This window comes from Ursus arctos, unplaced genomic scaffold, assembly GCF_023065955.2.
Source record: "Ursus arctos isolate Adak ecotype North America unplaced genomic scaffold, UrsArc2.0 scaffold_12, whole genome shotgun sequence".
NCBI classification, from domain to species: domain Eukaryota; kingdom Metazoa; phylum Chordata; class Mammalia; order Carnivora; family Ursidae; genus Ursus; species Ursus arctos.
Window position 1 is genome coordinate 6,807,298 of NW_026622786.1, and position 18,911 is coordinate 6,826,208.

Below are 18,911 nucleotides of genomic sequence, written 5' to 3' on the forward strand. Positions count from 1 at the left end.
ACAGAGGAGAGAATGAGCGAGCTCAGCGATCCCTGTTACATATTAGTTTACCTGGGTCAGCTGACTGTGGGTTACTCAACTAGAGAAGTAATTAAGAAGTGGGAAGCAATCCAAGTACCACAAAAAATCAGAAAACATGGTGAAAATGGATAATTTGTTGTCGACCAAATAGATATTATAGTTCTCTTCAGCACTTTCTGCTTTTCCCTGGTTGCCACTTTTGAGTTCACAGCCCCCAAGTATTCAGAATTACCTGGGGGCAACTGACTCTTGTCCTTTCGGTCCCTCCTGATCAATTTGGTTTTCTGCAAATAAAGGAAGAGAAAGAGTTACATGAAGCACATTCCCCTTCACAAATGCCCACTCTTAGGTCCCATGTAGTACAAGAGAGCAACAGAAGCAGAGTGAAAACAGGCAACCGTGAGAGAACTCATCCAGGAGGGCTTAGGAGGGCCCTGGAAGCAATCACTGGCATTGCTCTCTTCAGCCATTAAAGAAATGTCCCTGATATGACAGGCCATCATCACAGCATCCTGTCTTGAGTCTATGCCAACAACAAGTTGATTCTTTTCCCCCGAGATCCTGGGGAAGAACCCAGCTGCTTCTGAGAGGGTTGCTGCAACCTCTACGACATCGGCCACAGCAACGTGTTTCGTGACACATCTCCAAAGGCAAGAGAAACAAGAGATAAAATGAACTTGTGGGACTTCATCAAGATAAAAAGCTTCTACACAGCCAAGGAAACAGTCAGAAAAACTAAGAGGCAGCCCACGGAATGGGAGAATATATTTGCAAACGACACTACAGATAAAAGACTGGTTTCCAAGATCTACAAAGAACTTCTCAAACTCAATACACAAGAAACAAATAAACAAATCATAAAACGGGCAGAAGACATGAATAGACACTTTTCCATTGAAGACATAATATTGGCTAACAGACACACGAAAAAATGTTCAAAATCATTAGCCATCAAGGAAATTGAAATGAAAACGACACTGAGATACCACCTTACACCAGTTAGAATGGCAAATTGACAAGGCAAGAAACAACAATTGTTGAAGAGGATGTGGAGAAAGGGGATCCCTCCTACATTGTTGGTAGGAATGCAAGTTGGTACAGCCACTGTGGAAAACAGTGTGGAGGTCCCTTAAAAAGTTAAAAATGGAGCTACCCTGTGATCCAGCAATTGCACTACTGGGTATTTACCCCAAAGATACAGACATAGTGAAGAGAAGGGCCATATGCACCCCAATGTTCATAGCAGCATTGTCCACAGTAGCTAAATGATGGAAGGAGCCGAGATGCCCTTCAACAGATGACTGGATTTAAAAGAAGTGGTCCATATATACAATGGAATATTACTCAGCTATCAAAAAGAATGATGTCTCAACGTTTGCTGCAACATGGACGGCACTGGAGCAGATAATTCTAAGTGAAATAAGTCAAGCAGTGAAAGAGAATTATCATATGGTTTCTCTCATCTATGGAACATAAGAACTAGGAAGATCGGTAGGAGATGAAAGGATAAAGTAAGGCGGGGTAATCACAAGGGGGAATGAAGCATGAGAGACTATGGACTCTGAGAAACAAACTGAGAGCTTCAGAGGGGAGGGTGGTGGGGGAATGGGATAGGCTGGGGATGGGTAGTAAGGAGGGCATGTATTGCATGGTGCACTGGGTGTTATACGGAACTAATGAATCATCGAACTTTTCATCAAAAACCAGAGATGTGCTGTATGGTGGCTAATATAATATAATAAAAAATATTATTATATAAAAAAAAGAGAGAGATACAGTGAAAATTAGGAGGTCTGGAAGTGACCTCCTGTGCCTGGGCTGGAGAGGTATATGAGTCTGGCAGGGCCACCTTGAGAGCAGTGATTGACAGTGGCCCAGACATAAAAGTGCTGTGACTTAGACAGGAGTTGAGCAAAGCTCGCTGACTCATGGAATGTCTTATATCAAACACAGTCCTACAGCCTGGATCACAACAGTTTGTAAGGATAGGATCTACTTATGGGGATTAAGACTCTGAGTCTACACAGGGTGTGAGGAACAAGGAATAGGGACACTACCTGGGGCAGCACATGGACTTTCCTCCCCTTTGGTATGGGACCATTCTCTGGCTAAATCCAGAGCAGAGCCGATTTCCTGTTCTTCAAATGGGAACTCACCATCACTGTAAGACTGGTCGCTGTCACACCCTTCTTCCAGAACCGAAGGGGTCAAATCGTAATCATCTACTCTGTCCTGTAGGACTTCCTTCTTTTCGACTTCTTCCTGCTCCACGCTGTGCCGGGTGAGACAGGAATGACAACATATCAAACCGGGGGGATCAGACATCATGGCTTCCTAGCTGGTTTTGATGGGAGTTATAGGGAATGGTCACTAGAAGCAATGGGCCGTCGCCTGGAGAGGGAAAAAGCTATCCATCCTACAAGAGGCAAAGTGTGGCTGCCATGGTGGGGGATGGGGGGAGAGTAGCAGCAGCAGATATGCAGAGCACTGCCCACAGCAGGGCTGACGAGGAATGAGACTCTACCACCCCAGTATGGTACAGTCACGGCATGAAGCACAGAGGGAGACCAGGCCCGGGGCAGCCACCACGTGCCTGAGTCGTGTTGACTTTAACATAGATTGACCAAGTGGTTACAGCTCTGGAGTCACTGCAGACTGCAGAAATGTGTGGCTGCTAGGCACCTTTGTATTAATAGTGTCACATGACACCCCACGTGTTTGGTTTTGGTAAGTTACTTCTCTTGCTGGTTAATTTTGCTAGTGTCTGTGTACCAATTCCTTTGCTGGTCACCTTCCTACCAAGGCCCTTAGAGAACTGTGTAGGAAGTAGATACGCATCTCCTGGTGTCCAGTCACAGGAAAGAATGGGTATTTTGTCCATACAGGGAGTCCTGAGGCTGGTGAATCCATCTTGGTTTACAGCACCACAGAGAACAGGCAACAGGGCCATTCTTTGCTGACCACCTACAGTTTTGCTAATCCTTGCATCTGACATCTGTGACTCTCTTGACCTCACTTCCTTTTCTTTCTGAGACCCTGTCCATTTTTACCCACACATTACCGGTTCCTGAACATTCATTGTCACCTGGGGGTCCGTGTTTCTTCTTCATGTTCATCCTCCTCCTTCTCATAATTTTCTGCAAATAAATTCAGAAATGTCCCGTCAGCTGTTCCCACATCACCACTATGAACACAGTGGCCTCTATGGCCCGAGAGGCATAAGTGTCCTTGCATGACTAGGCATCCACTGCATTTAGGGCACTGTCTTTAAGAATTGCTGTGGCATGGCTTTCTGATGCATCAGGCAGTGTGTCTCTGATTCTGAGGATCAGCATCACTGACCCTGGGCAACAGCTTCTACTGTCTCTTGTTGTCCATATAAGGGGATGCTTGTCCAGTTTCAATCTTGACTTCTGCAAACCGTGTCTAGCAGCGTGCCGCGAGTCGCGCCACAGGCACAGGCTCTCTGTGCATTCACAGCTCTCACATAGAGCCTCCTCCTTGTCCTGAGGACAGGACAACCACCCTGTCCCACATCCAACCACCGGGGACTTCATGGGCCCCCGCGTGGGCTCCAGTGTTACTGAGGGGTCATCTAGGAAACATGTTCCAGTCTAAACAGCGTTCCCACCTCCAAGTCCTACTGCATCAAGTTCCTCATCCAACTCCACATGGTCAGGGGCTCTACTTTGTCTAAAGTGCATTCATGAATTTTCCGTATCTGCTCACTACAGTGACAACAGGTTATTTGATATACATTACAGATGAGGAGACAGATATGGACGAAGTAAACCTCACTCTCTCACCCACATTTCATACAGACTGGGCTAAGTCTGGGAACCTCCCACTTAGGCGGGGATCCTAGCACACTAACTAGCTGCCTCCTGTCACAGTCTCCTTTCCGGGATCTAACACTGGTGGATGCTGCCTCCTGCCCCAAGGGCTGCGTTCCCTCAGGGAGGAAGCAGACATGTGGAGCACTATGACCTCCAGCCTGTGCATTTCTCCTCTCTGTTACCACCTTCTAGTCCTGGTCCTCTCATGGCCTTGCGCACAATGGGGAACAGAGGACAGCTGCTACAAACAGTGTGAGGGCAGGTGGGAAGACTCTTGTGAGCCCAGGGCCTTGCAGCAGCTCAGTGCAATCAGGGCCTCTGGCTGCCTTACCTGAGCTGAGCTTTCGGGCAAGGCACTTTGCCAGCCTGCGTCCCTCAGCCAGTTGCTCTTGGAAGCCCTGTCCTTGGCAATGCTCAGGGTCATCATGGGAGAGGAGGTCCTCGAGGTGTTTATCAAGGAGTTGGCAAACATCTCTCCCTTCGCGTAACTTATCATATAAACGGGTCAGCTCTTCAGTCTGGTCTTTGATCAGCAGATGGCACTGTCTACGGTGGGACAGAGAGAAAATTTAACAATGCAGAGAGTGGATCAATAGATTATAAGAGCTTTTGGGGAGATTTCTGGGAGAATTTCCCACAAGCAGCCGCCGAAACAAATTTGTGCACATGTGTGGTTACCTGCCTGTGGCAGAGAAAGAAGAAAGTAAAACAAGGCCTCCTCTGTATCAGAGAGTGCTCCTGTGAGCCCCCTTGACATCCCTTGCATCTTTTCCTTCTGGAAACAGACCCAGGGGTCCTCCTAAGCACACGTCACAGACATGTCCCTCAGCTGCTCACTTTGGGCATACCCATTTCCCTGGAAAACTCCATATAGTGCATCATGCAGCGAATGGACACACTGGCAGACACAGAAGTGTGGACCGTAGGGCTGGTGTTAAGTCCTGAGCTCAGGAGAATGGCAGGGTCAAGGGGACAGCATTTGCTGAAGGAACGGATGACAAGCTGTAGTCAGCCAGGTCGTGACTATGTGAAAGGGAAATGAGGTAGTGATCTCACAACACTGTGAATGTGCTAAATGCCACGAACTGTTCCCTTGAATTTGGTGACTTTGATATTTTTTTACAAGAGAGAATGAGGCTCTGAGTCACTGGAGTCCATCATTTACCAATCACTGTTGTCTTAGTTGTTTTAGACATAGTTGTGGAACGTGCCTGCCGTGAGGGTTTCTGCTCTTCTGGCCCAGACTTGTTGCTGCCCCAGGTCAGAGATGCCCACAGCTTCCCTCAGGCCTCCCACACAGAGCCCTGCTTACCTGAGCTTCTCAGCCAACGTGTCTGCCCGCTCCCTCTTCTCCAGCTGCCCCTTCTCCCCCAGCACGGATTCGATGATGTCGCTGGACTCTTCGCACTCTGAGAAACAGAGATGCCTGTCTCAGTGGAAAGCTGGATATGCTGCAGTGCTCGCTGTCTTCAAGGGAGGAGATGGGGTCCATTCCAGCGCAAATGGAACCCTGGCAACCAGGCTCTGCACGGGGAGCTCCACTTCTCATTCCTCAGCCTCTTAACTACAGCGCATTCTATTCCTCCCTGTTTCAGAGCCCAGGAAAGAACAGCCCCAAAGCTCAGAGGGGAAGTAGACGCGGTGAGTAGCAGGTATTTGGCAGAGTCAGGATTCGTATCCCCTGACACCGACCCTGATCATGGCCACTCTAGCAAGTCTTGTGGCCTCTTAAGTAAAACACTAAGCAGGGACATGACGTAAGGCCCCCAGGACTCCAGGACCGATGGGTCCCCTGAACTAGGATTTCTATACTGAACAAGTATCTCAAAGGTAAAAATTCACCCGATACACTCGTGTGAACTAGAATGCATAAAAGCAGAAGGACCTGAAAGGAATATGGCCAAATCCTAATAAAGTGTGTGTTATTAGAAGCAGTAGAATTATGAACAGAGTTTACACGGTGCCAGGCTCTGCTGTTAGAGCTTTACAAGGAACTACTCAGTATTCATTTCGACTCAGAGAAGTAGCACCCACAATAGTAGTTGTTTAACAGAGGAGGAATCTGAGGCACAGGAAGATAGGCAGTTGGATTTGAGTCCAGGAAGCCTGGCCCAGAGCCCATGCTCTTCACCCCTGTACTGTGTTACCTCTACCGCAAGCCCTCGGGTGATACCTGATTTCATAATCTTCACAACTGCTTTCCCAGTTAATGAGATGATTATCGGGAAAGTTGTAAATAAAACTTTGTTTGTCCTTCCCTGAAAGCTCATCATCTCTTCACTTTCCTAAATAACAGGCTTCAATTTTTACTTTTGTCTGCATAAGTCGTTTTTAATTATACCTCCCCTTGTTATATTGAAAGCAGATTGTGAGAAAATGAGAAAACTTCGGGCTAAGAGTTGTCAGGATTCCTTCCTATCGCTCGGCTGTGACGTGCCCCATTCTGCACCGCATCCCCCTCTTAACGATAAGGCCACCGAGCTCCTCATTTCAGGCTGACTGTGGGGGAGAGCCTACCCCACGCACTAAGGCTTGGGTGGTTCCTGGGGCCGTGGTCTCCCCCACTCACCCTCATTCTCTCTTGGCCACATGTCTCATGGCCCAGGCCTTGAACTGTTGGGCACCCTACATCATTGAAGGTTCCCCAGCTCAGGGAGATACAGGGGAGGTAGCAGAGGTTGTCTGATGTTCCCGGAAACACCCTCAGCCTTATCACTGGGTATCAGATGGCCTCTGTGGAGCCAGGAAGCAGAGCCTGCACGGGTTCCCTCTCACCAGGGGAGTCACTGTGTGGATGGTGTCACTCATGGATACCACAGTTTCGGAGAAAGCAGAACCCACCTCTATCTCCTTGAAAGCAGGTCATGTCACCTGCTACCCTCCCCCCATGTGTACCATCAGCATGTTTCCCCAGTGTCCCTAGCTCGGTGCTTTCCCAGTGGGACATCAGAGGAACCTGACCTGATGGAGTTCTGGAGTCACTGTGATGCAGGATCTGATACTGCACAGAGTCAATCCTGAGAGGACCAGGCATTTCTGTGTCTGCACCATGAATCAATTACTGGGTTGTGAACTCTAGCCCCACCCTACTTGTCACAGCTAGCCTGTGGAGGTTGCTAACCTATTTGTCTTCAGTTTTCCCATCCTCAGCAAACTGAGGGTAAAATACCCACCTCTACCATTCCTGGATTGTGGTCAGAATGAAATTTATCGTGACAGTGGAAATAGAAAGGACAACATCTGCAGAGGGTTTTAGTTTCTCAGAAGGAATACAGACAGCCATCGCTTTGGTGAGCATGACCTTGTAGGACTTACTGTATTTCTGCAGCTGGTTGGCCAGGGAGTAGGCAGTAGCTTCGGATATAAGGAATTTCTCCTTGAGGTCTCGGAAGTCCTGCTTGCTTTTCTCCAGCTGGGACTGAAGGTCCTGGTTGATTTTCAGGAGGCTCTTTTCTGCCCCAGGATCGGAAAGAGGGCCAAGAGGTGCTGCCATGGTGACGTGTGGCAGAAGAGGTAGAGCTGGGGAATGAGCAGAAGAAACCCAAACACAGGATGGGTTAAAACCCAGTGAAATCAAGTAGGTTTAAATCAGGACTGAGGGTTGAGGATACAGGAATTCTCTACTTACTGTTGGGAACAATTTGAACAACACCCCACAGCACTTGAGACTCGGTAACCACAAAAACAAGGTTCAAGATGCCAGAGCTGATAGCCAAAGGCCCTGCCCCAGCTCAGACTCCAACCGGAATGACAGAGGGAGTACCCAGAATGCCAGGTAACGGTCTGCACTTGCAATAACAGATTTGGAACGTTGGGGCTTTCAATGGAACCCGGGGAGCCACTGCCTTCCAGTTGCCGAGGCCGTGCTGATACACCAGGCTGCCTGGTCTCCCCTGAAAGTCATCACTGATGGGGACCCACCCTCAGTGGCCACTCTCAATAGTTGTGCACCCTTGTGCTGAGACCACAGTTCCCATCTCTTTCTAAAAAATGATGTCAGCATAGTTCTCATTCTTCATTCTTATGTGTGTATAAAATCATCAAGGCACAAATAGCTTCCCATGAAGTTTCCCTTTTTTTTTCTTAAAGATTTATTTATTTGAGAAAGAGAATGGGGGCATGGGTAAAGGGAGAGAGTGAGACAAGGGGCTCAGTCTCACAACCCATGAGATCATCACCCTAGCCTAAACCAAGAGTCAGATGCTCAACTAACTGCACCCCTCCCAACAGGTATTCTTAAGGGCTGTCATGAACTCATCCCACTTGTTTTTAAGGTAAAACAGATCTTAAGGGAAATATTCCAAAGTCGCAGACTATCACGATGTTCTCTGTGTCTTCTCTAGTTTTTTTTTTTTTCTCTAGCCATTAAAAACACGAGAAACATGCTAGTGCTTTAGTTATCTTTAGTTGCTTTGTATTTGAAAAGCTTTTAAATTTATTTGGATCTTCCTCTATTTACATCACATTTTTAGGATGTATGTAGTAAATAAAGTTTTCTTTAAAGCAAAACAAACAAACAAATGACAAAAAAACAAGAACATAAGAGAAAAACCAGAGTTAATCTATGCAATGAAGTTTGGAAACTGTTTCCTGTCCCAGCTCTCTCAGTGTTCTTCTTCCTGCATCTCTGTGTTATGTAGGCTACTCTTCCCCTTCTGTGGACATGTATTTTCAATTTTCTTAGCTATACACCTAGGAGCAGAATTGCTCAGTCATATGTAAACCTATGTTTAACTTTTTGAGAAACTGCCGAACTATTTTCCACAGCAAAGCGACGACACCATTTTACACTCCCACTAAGAACGTGTAAGAATTCCATTTCTCTACAAGTCATACTAGTGGGGTGAAGTGATATCTCACTGTGCTTTAGATTTGTGTTTCCCTAATGACTGATGATACTGAGCACCATTTCATGTGTTCATTGTTGCATTGGTATTATCCTTTAGAGAAAGTCTACTCAAACTTTTTCCCATTCTTAAGTTGGCTGTCTTTTTATGGCTTAGTTGGAAGAGGATTTTTGGGTTTTGGGGTTTTTTGATTTTTTTGTTTTTGTTTTTGTTTTTTGTATTCTAGATAGCAAACCTCCATCAGATATACAATTTGTAAATATTTCTCCCATTGTGTGGATTGGCTTTTCACTTCCTTGATAGTGTCCTTTGAAACAAAAACCTTTTAATTTTGATGAAATCCAGGTTATCTATTTATTCTTGGGTTGCTTGTCCATTTAAGAAACTGGCTTCTAACCCCACATCCTGAAGATTTATAACTACATATTCCTCAAAACATTGCTTTTGAATGAGAACTTTCCTGGGTTTTAGGGGGTGGTGGACATTAGTTAATAATGTTTCTTGTCTCTTGATTAATTGTCTGTTGATTGATATCTCAATTGATATTCTTGTGCTTGTTTTCCCTCCTATGGAGCATGCCGTGGCCTATAACAGAGATTTTGGAAATGGTATCTAACGATATCCTGAGCTTGATTCAGGGGAGAGTCCTGGTTATATAATTGAGTTGGTCTACACCTCTTGCATAGTTTCACAAATTGCCAGGGCCTATAGTGGTGAGTAGTTGATTATTTTTCTGAGGAACACTTGTCCGGTAGTCCAGATCATTCTAGGGCTAGGGTGGACTTTCTCAGTCCCCTCCAGACCGAGAAGACTGCAGGGGTTGGACCTAGTCAAGAATTTCATCTCTGGTCTTCGTGGAAAGTAGACATGCCTCAGGGTTTGGGGAAAGTTGTTCAATACAAATGGGTTCCCCTCCAATCTTCATATTATATACATGATTTCTTTGTAGAAAAGGTAAAAGGTGAAAAAAACTAAGAGGCAGCCCACAGAATGGAAGAAGATATTTGCAAATGACACTACAGATAAAAGACTGGTATCCAAGATCTATAAAGAACTTCTTAAACTCAATACACGAGAAACAAATAATCAAATCAAAAAGTGGGCAGAAGGTAGGAACAGACACTTTTCCAATGAAGACATACAAATGGCTAACGGATACATGAAAAAGTGTTCAAAATCATCAACCATCAGGGAAATTGAAATCAAAACCACATTGAGATACCACCTTATGCCAGTTAGAATGGCAAAAATGGACAAGACAAGAAAAAACAGATGTTGGAGAAGATGTGCAGAAAGGGGAACCCTCTTACACTGTTGGTCGGAATGGAAGTTGGTACAGCCACTTTGGAAAACAGTGTTGAGTTCCCTCAAAAAGTTAAAACTAGAGCTATGCTATGACCCAGCAATTGTACTCCTGCGTATTTACCCCAACGATACGGACGTAGTCAAGAGAAGGGCCATATGCACCTCAATATTCATAGCGGCATTGTCCACAATAGCTAAATTGTGGAAGGAGCCGAGATGCCCTTCAACAGACAAATGGATAAAGAAGATGTGGCCCATATATACAATGGAATTTTACTCAGCCATCAGAAAGGAAGATTACCCAACCTTTGCAGTACCATGGGCTGGACTGGAGGAGATTATGCTAAGTGAAATAAGCCAAGCAGAGAAAGACAATTATCATATGGTTTCACTCGTTTATGGAAGGTAAGAAATAGCAGGGAGATTGGTAGGAGAAGGAAGGGAAGAATGAAGGGGGTGTAAACAGAAGGGGGAATGAACCACGAGAAACTATGGACTCTGGGAAACAAACTGAGGGCTTCAGAGGGGAGGGGGTGGGGGGATTGGGATAGGTCGGTGACAGGTATTAAGGAGGGCACATATTGCATGGGGCACGGGGTGTTATGCGCAAACAATGAATCATGGAATGGCGCCTGGGTGGCTCAGTCGTTAAGCATCTGCCTTTGGCTCAGGGCGTGATCCCAGAGTCCTGGGATTGAGCCCCACATCAGGCTCCTCCTCCGCTGGGAGCCTGCTTCTTCCTCTCCCTCTTCCCCTGCCTGTGTTCCCTCTCTTGGAGCCTCTCTCTCTGTCAAATAAATAAATAAAATCTTTAAAAAAAACAAAACAAAAACAAAAGACACACACACACAAAAACAATGAATCATGGAACACTACATCAAAAACTAAGGATGTACTGTATGGTGGCTAACACAACATAATAAGAAATTTTTTTAAAAAAAGTAAAGGTGAAAGGATATTTATTTTAGAACAACTTGTCTATTGTTCACCAATTGTCTGTCTGCGCTTTTAAAAATGTGTAAAGGATCATTCAAGGTCAAATACATTCTTAGCAAAAGTACAGTTCTTGCACCCTACCAGGTGATTATACTGAATCCTATGAATTGTCTTATTACTTAGATGTTATCCTTTTCCTGATGAGAAAAAAAAAAAATCTGAGAAATAGTACAAAGCTTCCCAAGGCCACATATCTAGTGAAGAGAGGAGGCAGCATTAGAAACCATTTCGGGGGAAACCATCCAACTCTAGACCTCAGCTTAGGTCTTGATCTCAGGGTCATGAATTGGAGCCCTGTGTTGGGGTCCACTTAAAAAAAAAAAAAGGCAACCAATCTAGCAGATACCCCATTGGGTTTTCATATGCTTATTATCATTTGGATGTCTTCTTTTGGGATGGGGTTTTTAAAATATTTCTGCTCATTAATATACTAGGTTGTTTCTCATTTTCTTTGTGAATTGTTAGAGTTCTTGATATATTTTGGATGAGTGTTTTGTCAGATATATGTATTGAAAATAATCATTCCTGGTCTATAGATGGCCTTTTCATTTTTGAAGAATGTCTTACAGTATACAGAAGCCTTTAGTTTTCATAAACAACAATTTAATTGAATTTTTTATGGTGAGTGCTATCGTGTCCTGTTTTAGAAATATTTGTCTATGCCAATATTATGAAAATACTTCCTATTTTTCTTTTATAGGCTTTGGAATTCTTGCTTTCATATCTCCAATTAATTTCAATATGTAGTGGGAAGTGTTTGTTAATATTTACTTTTTAAAAAACAAATCATCTTTTGCTCTATTACCTTTAACAGAAAAGTCTTCCACTTCCCCAGTAAAGAATATTAACATATACACACACGTATACAAAATCAAATAGCTGTGCATATGTGGGTATATTTTTGAATTGCTGTTCTTTCACTTTGATATATTTATGTCGGTTAAGTGTCTGACATTAATTCCGGCTCAGGTCATGATCTCATTGGTGGTGAGATCCAGCCCCAAGTAGGTCTCCATGCTCAGCAGGGAGTCTGCTTGATATTCTGTCCCTCTCCTTCTCCCTCTACTGCTCCCCCACTCACTTTCTCTCTCTCATTCAAATCAATCAATCTTAAAAACAAAACAGAATTTCCAAACTATTTTCTAGAGTAGTTGTAGAATTTAACATGCCCATCAGCAGTGTACGAGAATTCTAGCTCCTACACATCCTTGCCAATACTTGGAATGGAGATTCTTTTCATTTTTGCCATTTTAATTGGCAGATAGTGGTTTCAATTTGCATTTTCCTAAAGTAATGATGTAGATCTTGGCATGTCCTTATATGCCTTCCGTATATATGCTTTGCTGAGCTGTTCACAAATCTTTTACCCATGTTATCATTTTATTTTATTTTTTTAAAGGTTTTATTTATTTATTTGAAATAGAGAGCAAGAGCGGGGGCGGTGTGGAGGTGGGGTGGGGAGGGCAGAGGGGGAGGGAGAAGCACATTCCCTGCTCAGTGGGGAGACTGACAGAGGGGGTAGGGGCTAGATCCCAGGACCCTGAGATCATGACCTGAGCCAAAGGCAGCTGCTTCACCAACTGAGCCACCCAGGCACTTTTCTTTTACCCATTTTTCAATTGGATTGTTTGTCTTCTTCTTAACTTTTGAGAGTTCTTTCAATGGTTCTATTAGGAGATCTTCACCAGATATGTAATTTATAAATATATTCTCCTTCTATGTTTTCCCTTGATTTTGCATTCTCTCACCAATGTCTTTTGAAGAGCAGAAATTTTCAATTTTGATGTAGTCCAAAATTGTTCTTTCATTAATCACAATTTTGGTATCATATCTAAGAAACCATTATCCGGGGGCACCTGGGTGGCATAGTCGGTTAAGTGTTGTGATGCCAGGGTCCTGGGATCTAGCCCCACATTGGGCTCTTTGCCCAGTGGAGAGCCTGCTTCTCCCTCTCCCTCTGCTGCTCCCCTGCTTGTGCTCTCTCACTCTGTCAAATAAATAAATAAAATCGTAAAAAAAAAAAAAAAAAGAAATCATTGTCCAACTTTAGGTTCTAAACACTTTTTTAAAGATTTATTTATTGGGGTGCCTGGGTGGCTCGGTTGGTTACTCATCTGCCTTTAGCTGAGGTCATGATCCCAGGGTCCTGGGATTGAGCCCCCTGTCGGGCTTCCTGCTCAGCAGAAAGTCTGCTTCTCCCTCTCCCTCTGCCTGCCTCTCTGCTTGTATTCTGTCTTTCTCAAATAAACAAAATCTTTTTAAAATTATAGATTTATTTATTTAATTTGCGAGAAAGTGACAGAGAGAGAGCAAGTAGGGAGAGGGAAAGAGGGAAAGAAATTGAAGCAGACTCCCCACTGAGTGCATAGCCAACGCTGGACCTGATCCCACCACCCATGAGCTCAGGACCTGAGTCAAAATCATGAGTCAGATGAGCCACCAACTGTGTCACCCAGGTGCTCCTAAAGACTTTTCTACTACGTTTTCTTCGAAAAGTCTTAACATTTTAAGGTTTCTATTTAGGCCCATACTCTATTTTAGGCTAATTTCTGCATGGTGTGAGTTATGGATCCAATTTTATGTATTGATTTTCACATGCATATGCATAGGTCATATCCATATTCATGTGCTGAAAAGATTACAATTGACCACTTACTGAAAGATTATACATTTTTAAAAGATTTATTTATTTATTTATTTTGGGGAGGGAGGGGCAGAGGGAGAGAGAGAGAGAATCCCAAGCTGACCCCCTGCTGAACATGGAGCCTGATGCAGGGCTAGATCCCAGGACCCTGAGATCATGACCTGAGCCAAAATCAAGAGTTGGACACTTTACCAACTGAGCCACCAGGACCTCCAATAGATTATACTTCTTACAATGCTTTGCTTCTCACATTTATCAAAAACCTCTTCTCTGTATAGGTATTAGTTTCCATTTGGAATCCGTAATCCATTTTATTGATCTGCTTACCTGTCATATGCCAATACCAATCTGTTTCGATTACTATAACTTCAGAATAGTTCTTCAAATTAGGTACAGCTAGCCCTCAAACTTGGTTCTTTGTTTAACACGTGTTTTGGCCACACTAGGTCATTTACAGTTTTCTGTGAATTTTAAAATCAACTGGTGACTTTCTACCAAGGATACAGGCTGAGATTTTGAGAGTGATTCAATTGAATGTATATATATCAGATGGGGGAAATTGATGTTTGAACAGTATTGAAGCTTGGGACCCATGAATAAGAATTTCTCTTCATTTTCTATGGCTTCATTCATTTCTCTGTGAAATATTTTGTGATTTTCACTCAGATCTATCCCTCAGTATTTCAGGCTTCATGCTATTATCAATGGTATCACTTTTCACATTTCAGTTAGGCATTGCGATCACATAAAACACATCTGAGTTTTATATGTAGATTTTTTTAAATGTTTTTTTATTATATTATGTAGTCACCATACAGTACATCCCCGGTTTCCAATGTAAAGTTCAACGATTCGTTAGTTGCGTATAACACCCAGTGCACCATGCAATACGTACCCTCCTTATGACCCATCCCCAGTCTATATGGAGATGTTTTATCTTGATACAAACAAATGCTTTTCAGAGTCAAGCTAGATCTGCCAGTGACCATATCTTTGGAGACTTAGGTATTTGCCAGGTGACAAGAATCTTATTCCATTCACTTGGAGTTTTCTCAGCAGCCCAAAGAAATGGTAAATAGCTCTACAAAGAGTCTTGTGGACCAATGTATGTGAAATGCTTTGTATGTTCATTAATAAACTTTCCTTAAGAGTAACCACTCAGTTGGTAAGGCTGCTAATCTATCTTGTGTTTAGATGCGATACCACAGTTGAGAAATTTAAGGGCCAATGTTTTCTCTTATTATTTTACTTAGTCTTGAATAATCTACTGCCAGCATTATGTACTACCAGAAGCCTTGGGACGGTATGCAATGATATATCCATCAAATACCATGAATGGTGCCCAAATCTGATTCGTCTTCTTTCTGATGTGATCTATTATAAAATGATACCAACAGCATTAAAACAATTAATAGTGGCAGGCTGAGGGCTGTGTGTGACTCAGTTGTGTGACTGAGTTACCCTTGGAGACAATGGCTCCTACTTCAAATCTGAAGTAGGTGTCCACTCCCATGAGTCTGTAAGCATCAGGTCCTGATTCTGCAACAGAAGCTGTAGTCCTTTGCGTCAGCTTCATTCCCCCAAAGAAGAGAGAAAGATCTTTGGTTTAAGTCGTGAGTGGTGTGTGTAGCATATTTAAGTTACCTCTTTAGGCTTTGAACTTAACATCCTATCAGGCAAAGCTTGCTCACCTCTGTGACTCACAAGTTCAAATTCCCAGTGGCTCAGGTGACATGTCTCAAAAAAACCAAAGCATCCATTCAGTATTAGGTGTCTCTCCTAAATTTCAGCCTTGATGGCCTAAAATGTGGCACACAAACAGCTTTATATGTGTTTGATTCATGTTTGTCTAATGGTTTTCCAAAGTCTAAGTACGCAAATGACTTTCGGTCCAGTTTTTGTTTCCCAATGCTCTGCCTATTTGACAGGGCTCAAGAGTCAGTATAAACACAGATTTATTTCAATTTATTTATAACCAACCAATCATTGTGTACATCACATATAGTTCTATACATTCCTTCTTTTACCTGTTTACTTTCGGATTTTGAGAGGATAGGACGTTACTCGCCTCTTCCACTGACATCCTGAATTACAGTTCTGCTCTCTGTTAAAACAAAACAAAAAGCTGCTTGACTTGTTATTCATCAAAGTCATTGTAGGATGTGTTTAAATCTCATTATTTGTGAGCGTCATTAATTTTTAAAAGATTCTATTTATTTTAGAATGAGTAGTGCGAGCTGGGAGAACAGAGGGGCAGACTCCGAGAGGGAGCAAGAATCTGAGGCAGACCCTGGGCTGAGCGTGGAGCCCAACTCGGGTCTTGACCTCACTACCATGAGATCATGACCCGAGCTGAAACCAAGAGTCAGACGCTTAACTGAATGAGCCACCCAGGTGCCCTTTGGTTTTCTAAGAATGGAAAAGTCACTTTTGGCTCAAGCCAATAGTGGATAATCTGTGAAAGAACGATTGCAGTGCTCAACTTCAACCTACTCACATATTATTTTAATCTGATTGTTTTAGGTGTCTTCCCCAGACATTCTCAATTGAGGCTCTCCTGAAATCAATCTGTCCTTATGGGAAACATCAGAAATCTACGCCCAAGTAACAGGCAGAATTTGAAGTTTGTTTCACATTCTGTACCATCATCTAATATGCCCAGAGGGAACCGTCAACAATTCTGGATACACCAAGAGGTAACTTGTACTTATCCTTACCTAGCTAATCCAGTCTCTATTCCTACCGTATTTTCTTTTTTTTTAATAATTTTTTTATTATATTATGTTAGTCACAATACAGTAGATCCCTAGTTTTTGATGTAAAGTTCCATGATTCATTACTTGCGTATAACACCCAGCGCACTATGCAATACGTGCCCTCCTTCATACCCATCACCAGCCTATCCCATTCCCCCACCCCTTCTCCTCTGAAGCCCTCAGTTTGTTTCCCAGAGGAGAAAATTAACTAGATACAAAGAAGTAGAGTGAATTGATGACCTTCTTCAGTACCAGTGAACAGCTTCCAACAGTAGGCCTTGACTCTTTGCATTTAAAGCATATTTGTATTTGGGAGTTTTTAACTTGGGGGGAACATTGTATGCATTTTCACTTTAGCATGTTTGTGTTCAACTTCCTTTATAGTATATAGTTAACAAGGCTTCTGGACTAGTCAGTATCCCCATAATTTCATGTTGAAAACTAGTACAGTTTTATAAATCAATAACCAACCAATACACAAGGCTACTATGGTTTTCTCATTGCCCTAAGGAACCGAAGTATACTGCGTCAATTACGTACTTCAAATCTTAGACAGACTGTCACATAAAAAGTATTTAAGAAAATTAACTTATGAGAAAATATTCAACTTCGACAGTAATCAAATAACAAAGTACAAAAATTAAAATAATCATTGCATTAAAAAAAAGAATTATTGCAGATCGTGGACTAAATTTTTAGTGTCCATCGAATCCAAAATTTTGCTAGATATGTTTTCTCAAGATGGTGTAATGTTACTATGAGCCAGCTCACCTGTAACTTCAAAAGCCCCAACCCTTTTTCTCCACCACCTAGGGGATACTGTCACAAACTCAGCCCAGCCCTTTCTTCTGCCACCAGCCAGGTGATCTGATTTATTGCATGACCCTCCTGGCAGAGCAACTTTCCAGCATGTTATGTGCATTAAGGGCTTCCTGTTTCTCTACGACCAATGCAAGAAAGTGGTTTGCTTTGTTATTTGGCATCTAGAGCCATGATTAGCGTCAGCTTTGTTTCCCCGGAAGTCATCAGGTGCTGTTAAATGCAATAACTTTTCTCCCACTACACTGCACTTGACTCCACTCAAATATTATATTCCCTAAACCTTCACTTTCTGAGTAGATCCTTGACCCTTTCCATTCATGACCCCCAGGCAGCATTATTAAGAATATTATTAATATCATGTGGCTTCAGATGCAATGGTCCCCTACCCTGGGCCTCCCTGACCTTAGGGCAGAACTATCTGCAGTGAGAATGGACATTTACAACCCTTATCCAAACATCATCGATCCCTCTAAGCCCACACTTACGTGGAGGACATCGACCGTGAGGGCAGCTCCAAGGTCGAGGCTAGGCGTCTGGGGCAGAGCCTCATGGTCACATCCTCCTCCTCTTGGAATTGGTGCTTCCCAGCAGTTCAAACCAAGCCCGCTCCTTCCTGTGGGGCTCCTCGGAAGGTGTGCAGGTTCACTGTGGCCTACGTTACTCTCTTAGTCCTCATTCCTCAGCTCAGGCACCTCCTTTCAGAGTCGGAAGCTGCTGTATGCATTCCGTGGTCTCCCCTGATTTCTCTGAACTCAAGTTGTCCTTCTTCTTACCTCCTGTGCCAACCACCTGCTCCACCATTGCCTTGCCCATCTTTGGGTTATTCTCATCCTCCAAACATGCTGCTTTTCTGTCTTCCATCGGCTCCCTCCATTCTCTGTTTTCAGTGTGGCCTCAGCTCAGTCTCCTGCAGGAGACACGCAGAGAAGAGACCAAGTCAGGTCTCAGCTGCAGTCCCCAGGGCTGTTTAACAGGCACCTCAGTTCCTCATGCACTCACAGAATCTGAGCAGGAGGTGACTTTGGAGAATTTGAATAACAACCTTATCTTACAGATGAGGAAACTGAGGCCCGGAGAGATTAAGACATTGCCCCAAACTCCTTCATCACTTGATGGCAGCAGAGCCCCCACAATGGCCTTGGCTGCAAGCTTCCCTGTCGAGGCACCTAACGCACCCTCGAGAAACCCACAACAGAATTTCAGGGGACACTGAAATTAAAAGTTCCCCTTAAAAATGCATAAGTAATTTTCAGGAGACCTTGGATTAAATGTAAGCATTTCCACTGTTAAAAACACCAGAAGGCCTATTTGGGGACAAATCTTTTCTCACAGCGATATAGTTCTCTTCCTTTTATTCACTTTTAAATCACTGGCTAATAGACCAGGATCACAGAACACAAGTGTATTTCGTAACACTCATCATGATCACAAATAAAATGCACTTACGTGATTATCGATCAGATATCTGACTCCTCTGCCAACATTCATTTTCCTGAGAGCTGGCATCGGTCTGCCTTGCTCAGCCATGTCCCCAGTGCCTCCATGACAGCCTGCCAGGTGAAACATTCAGTAAATACTTGTCAAGTGGATAAATAACAGTTACCAGGAATGACGAACTTTTACTGATCTCCAGTCCGAACCATATTTCCATTCCAACCCTATCCCGGGTCTGTGCTGAAGCAAT

The 18,911-nt window shown here is 43.5% G+C and overlaps 2 protein-coding genes across 2 annotated transcripts in view; one reads left to right on the forward strand and one right to left on the reverse strand.

The window, feature by feature from the left end:
- LOC125281906 (myomegalin-like) overlaps positions 1 to 18,911 on the forward strand; it is a 134,200-nt gene that overhangs the window by 43,139 nt on the left and 72,150 nt on the right. The window contains 1 exon segment of the mRNA XM_057310775.1: positions 16,173 to 16,345. Coding sequence (XP_057166758.1) covers positions 16,226 to 16,345 — 120 coding nt within the window. The 5' untranslated portion in view covers positions 16,173 to 16,225.
- Positions 1,971 to 18,593, reverse strand: LOC125281911 (putative neuroblastoma breakpoint family member 5). The gene is made up of 7 exons (XM_057310776.1): positions 17,713 to 18,593; positions 15,677 to 15,753; positions 7,173 to 7,376; positions 5,170 to 5,266; positions 4,189 to 4,403; positions 3,107 to 3,158; positions 1,971 to 2,293 (listed from the first exon to the last, which is right to left on the reverse strand). Exons 3-7 carry the CDS (start codon positions 7,348 to 7,350, stop codon positions 2,041 to 2,043), a joined length of 795 nt encoding a protein of 264 aa, XP_057166759.1. The 5' UTR covers positions 7,351 to 7,376; positions 15,677 to 15,753; positions 17,713 to 18,593; the 3' UTR covers positions 1,971 to 2,040.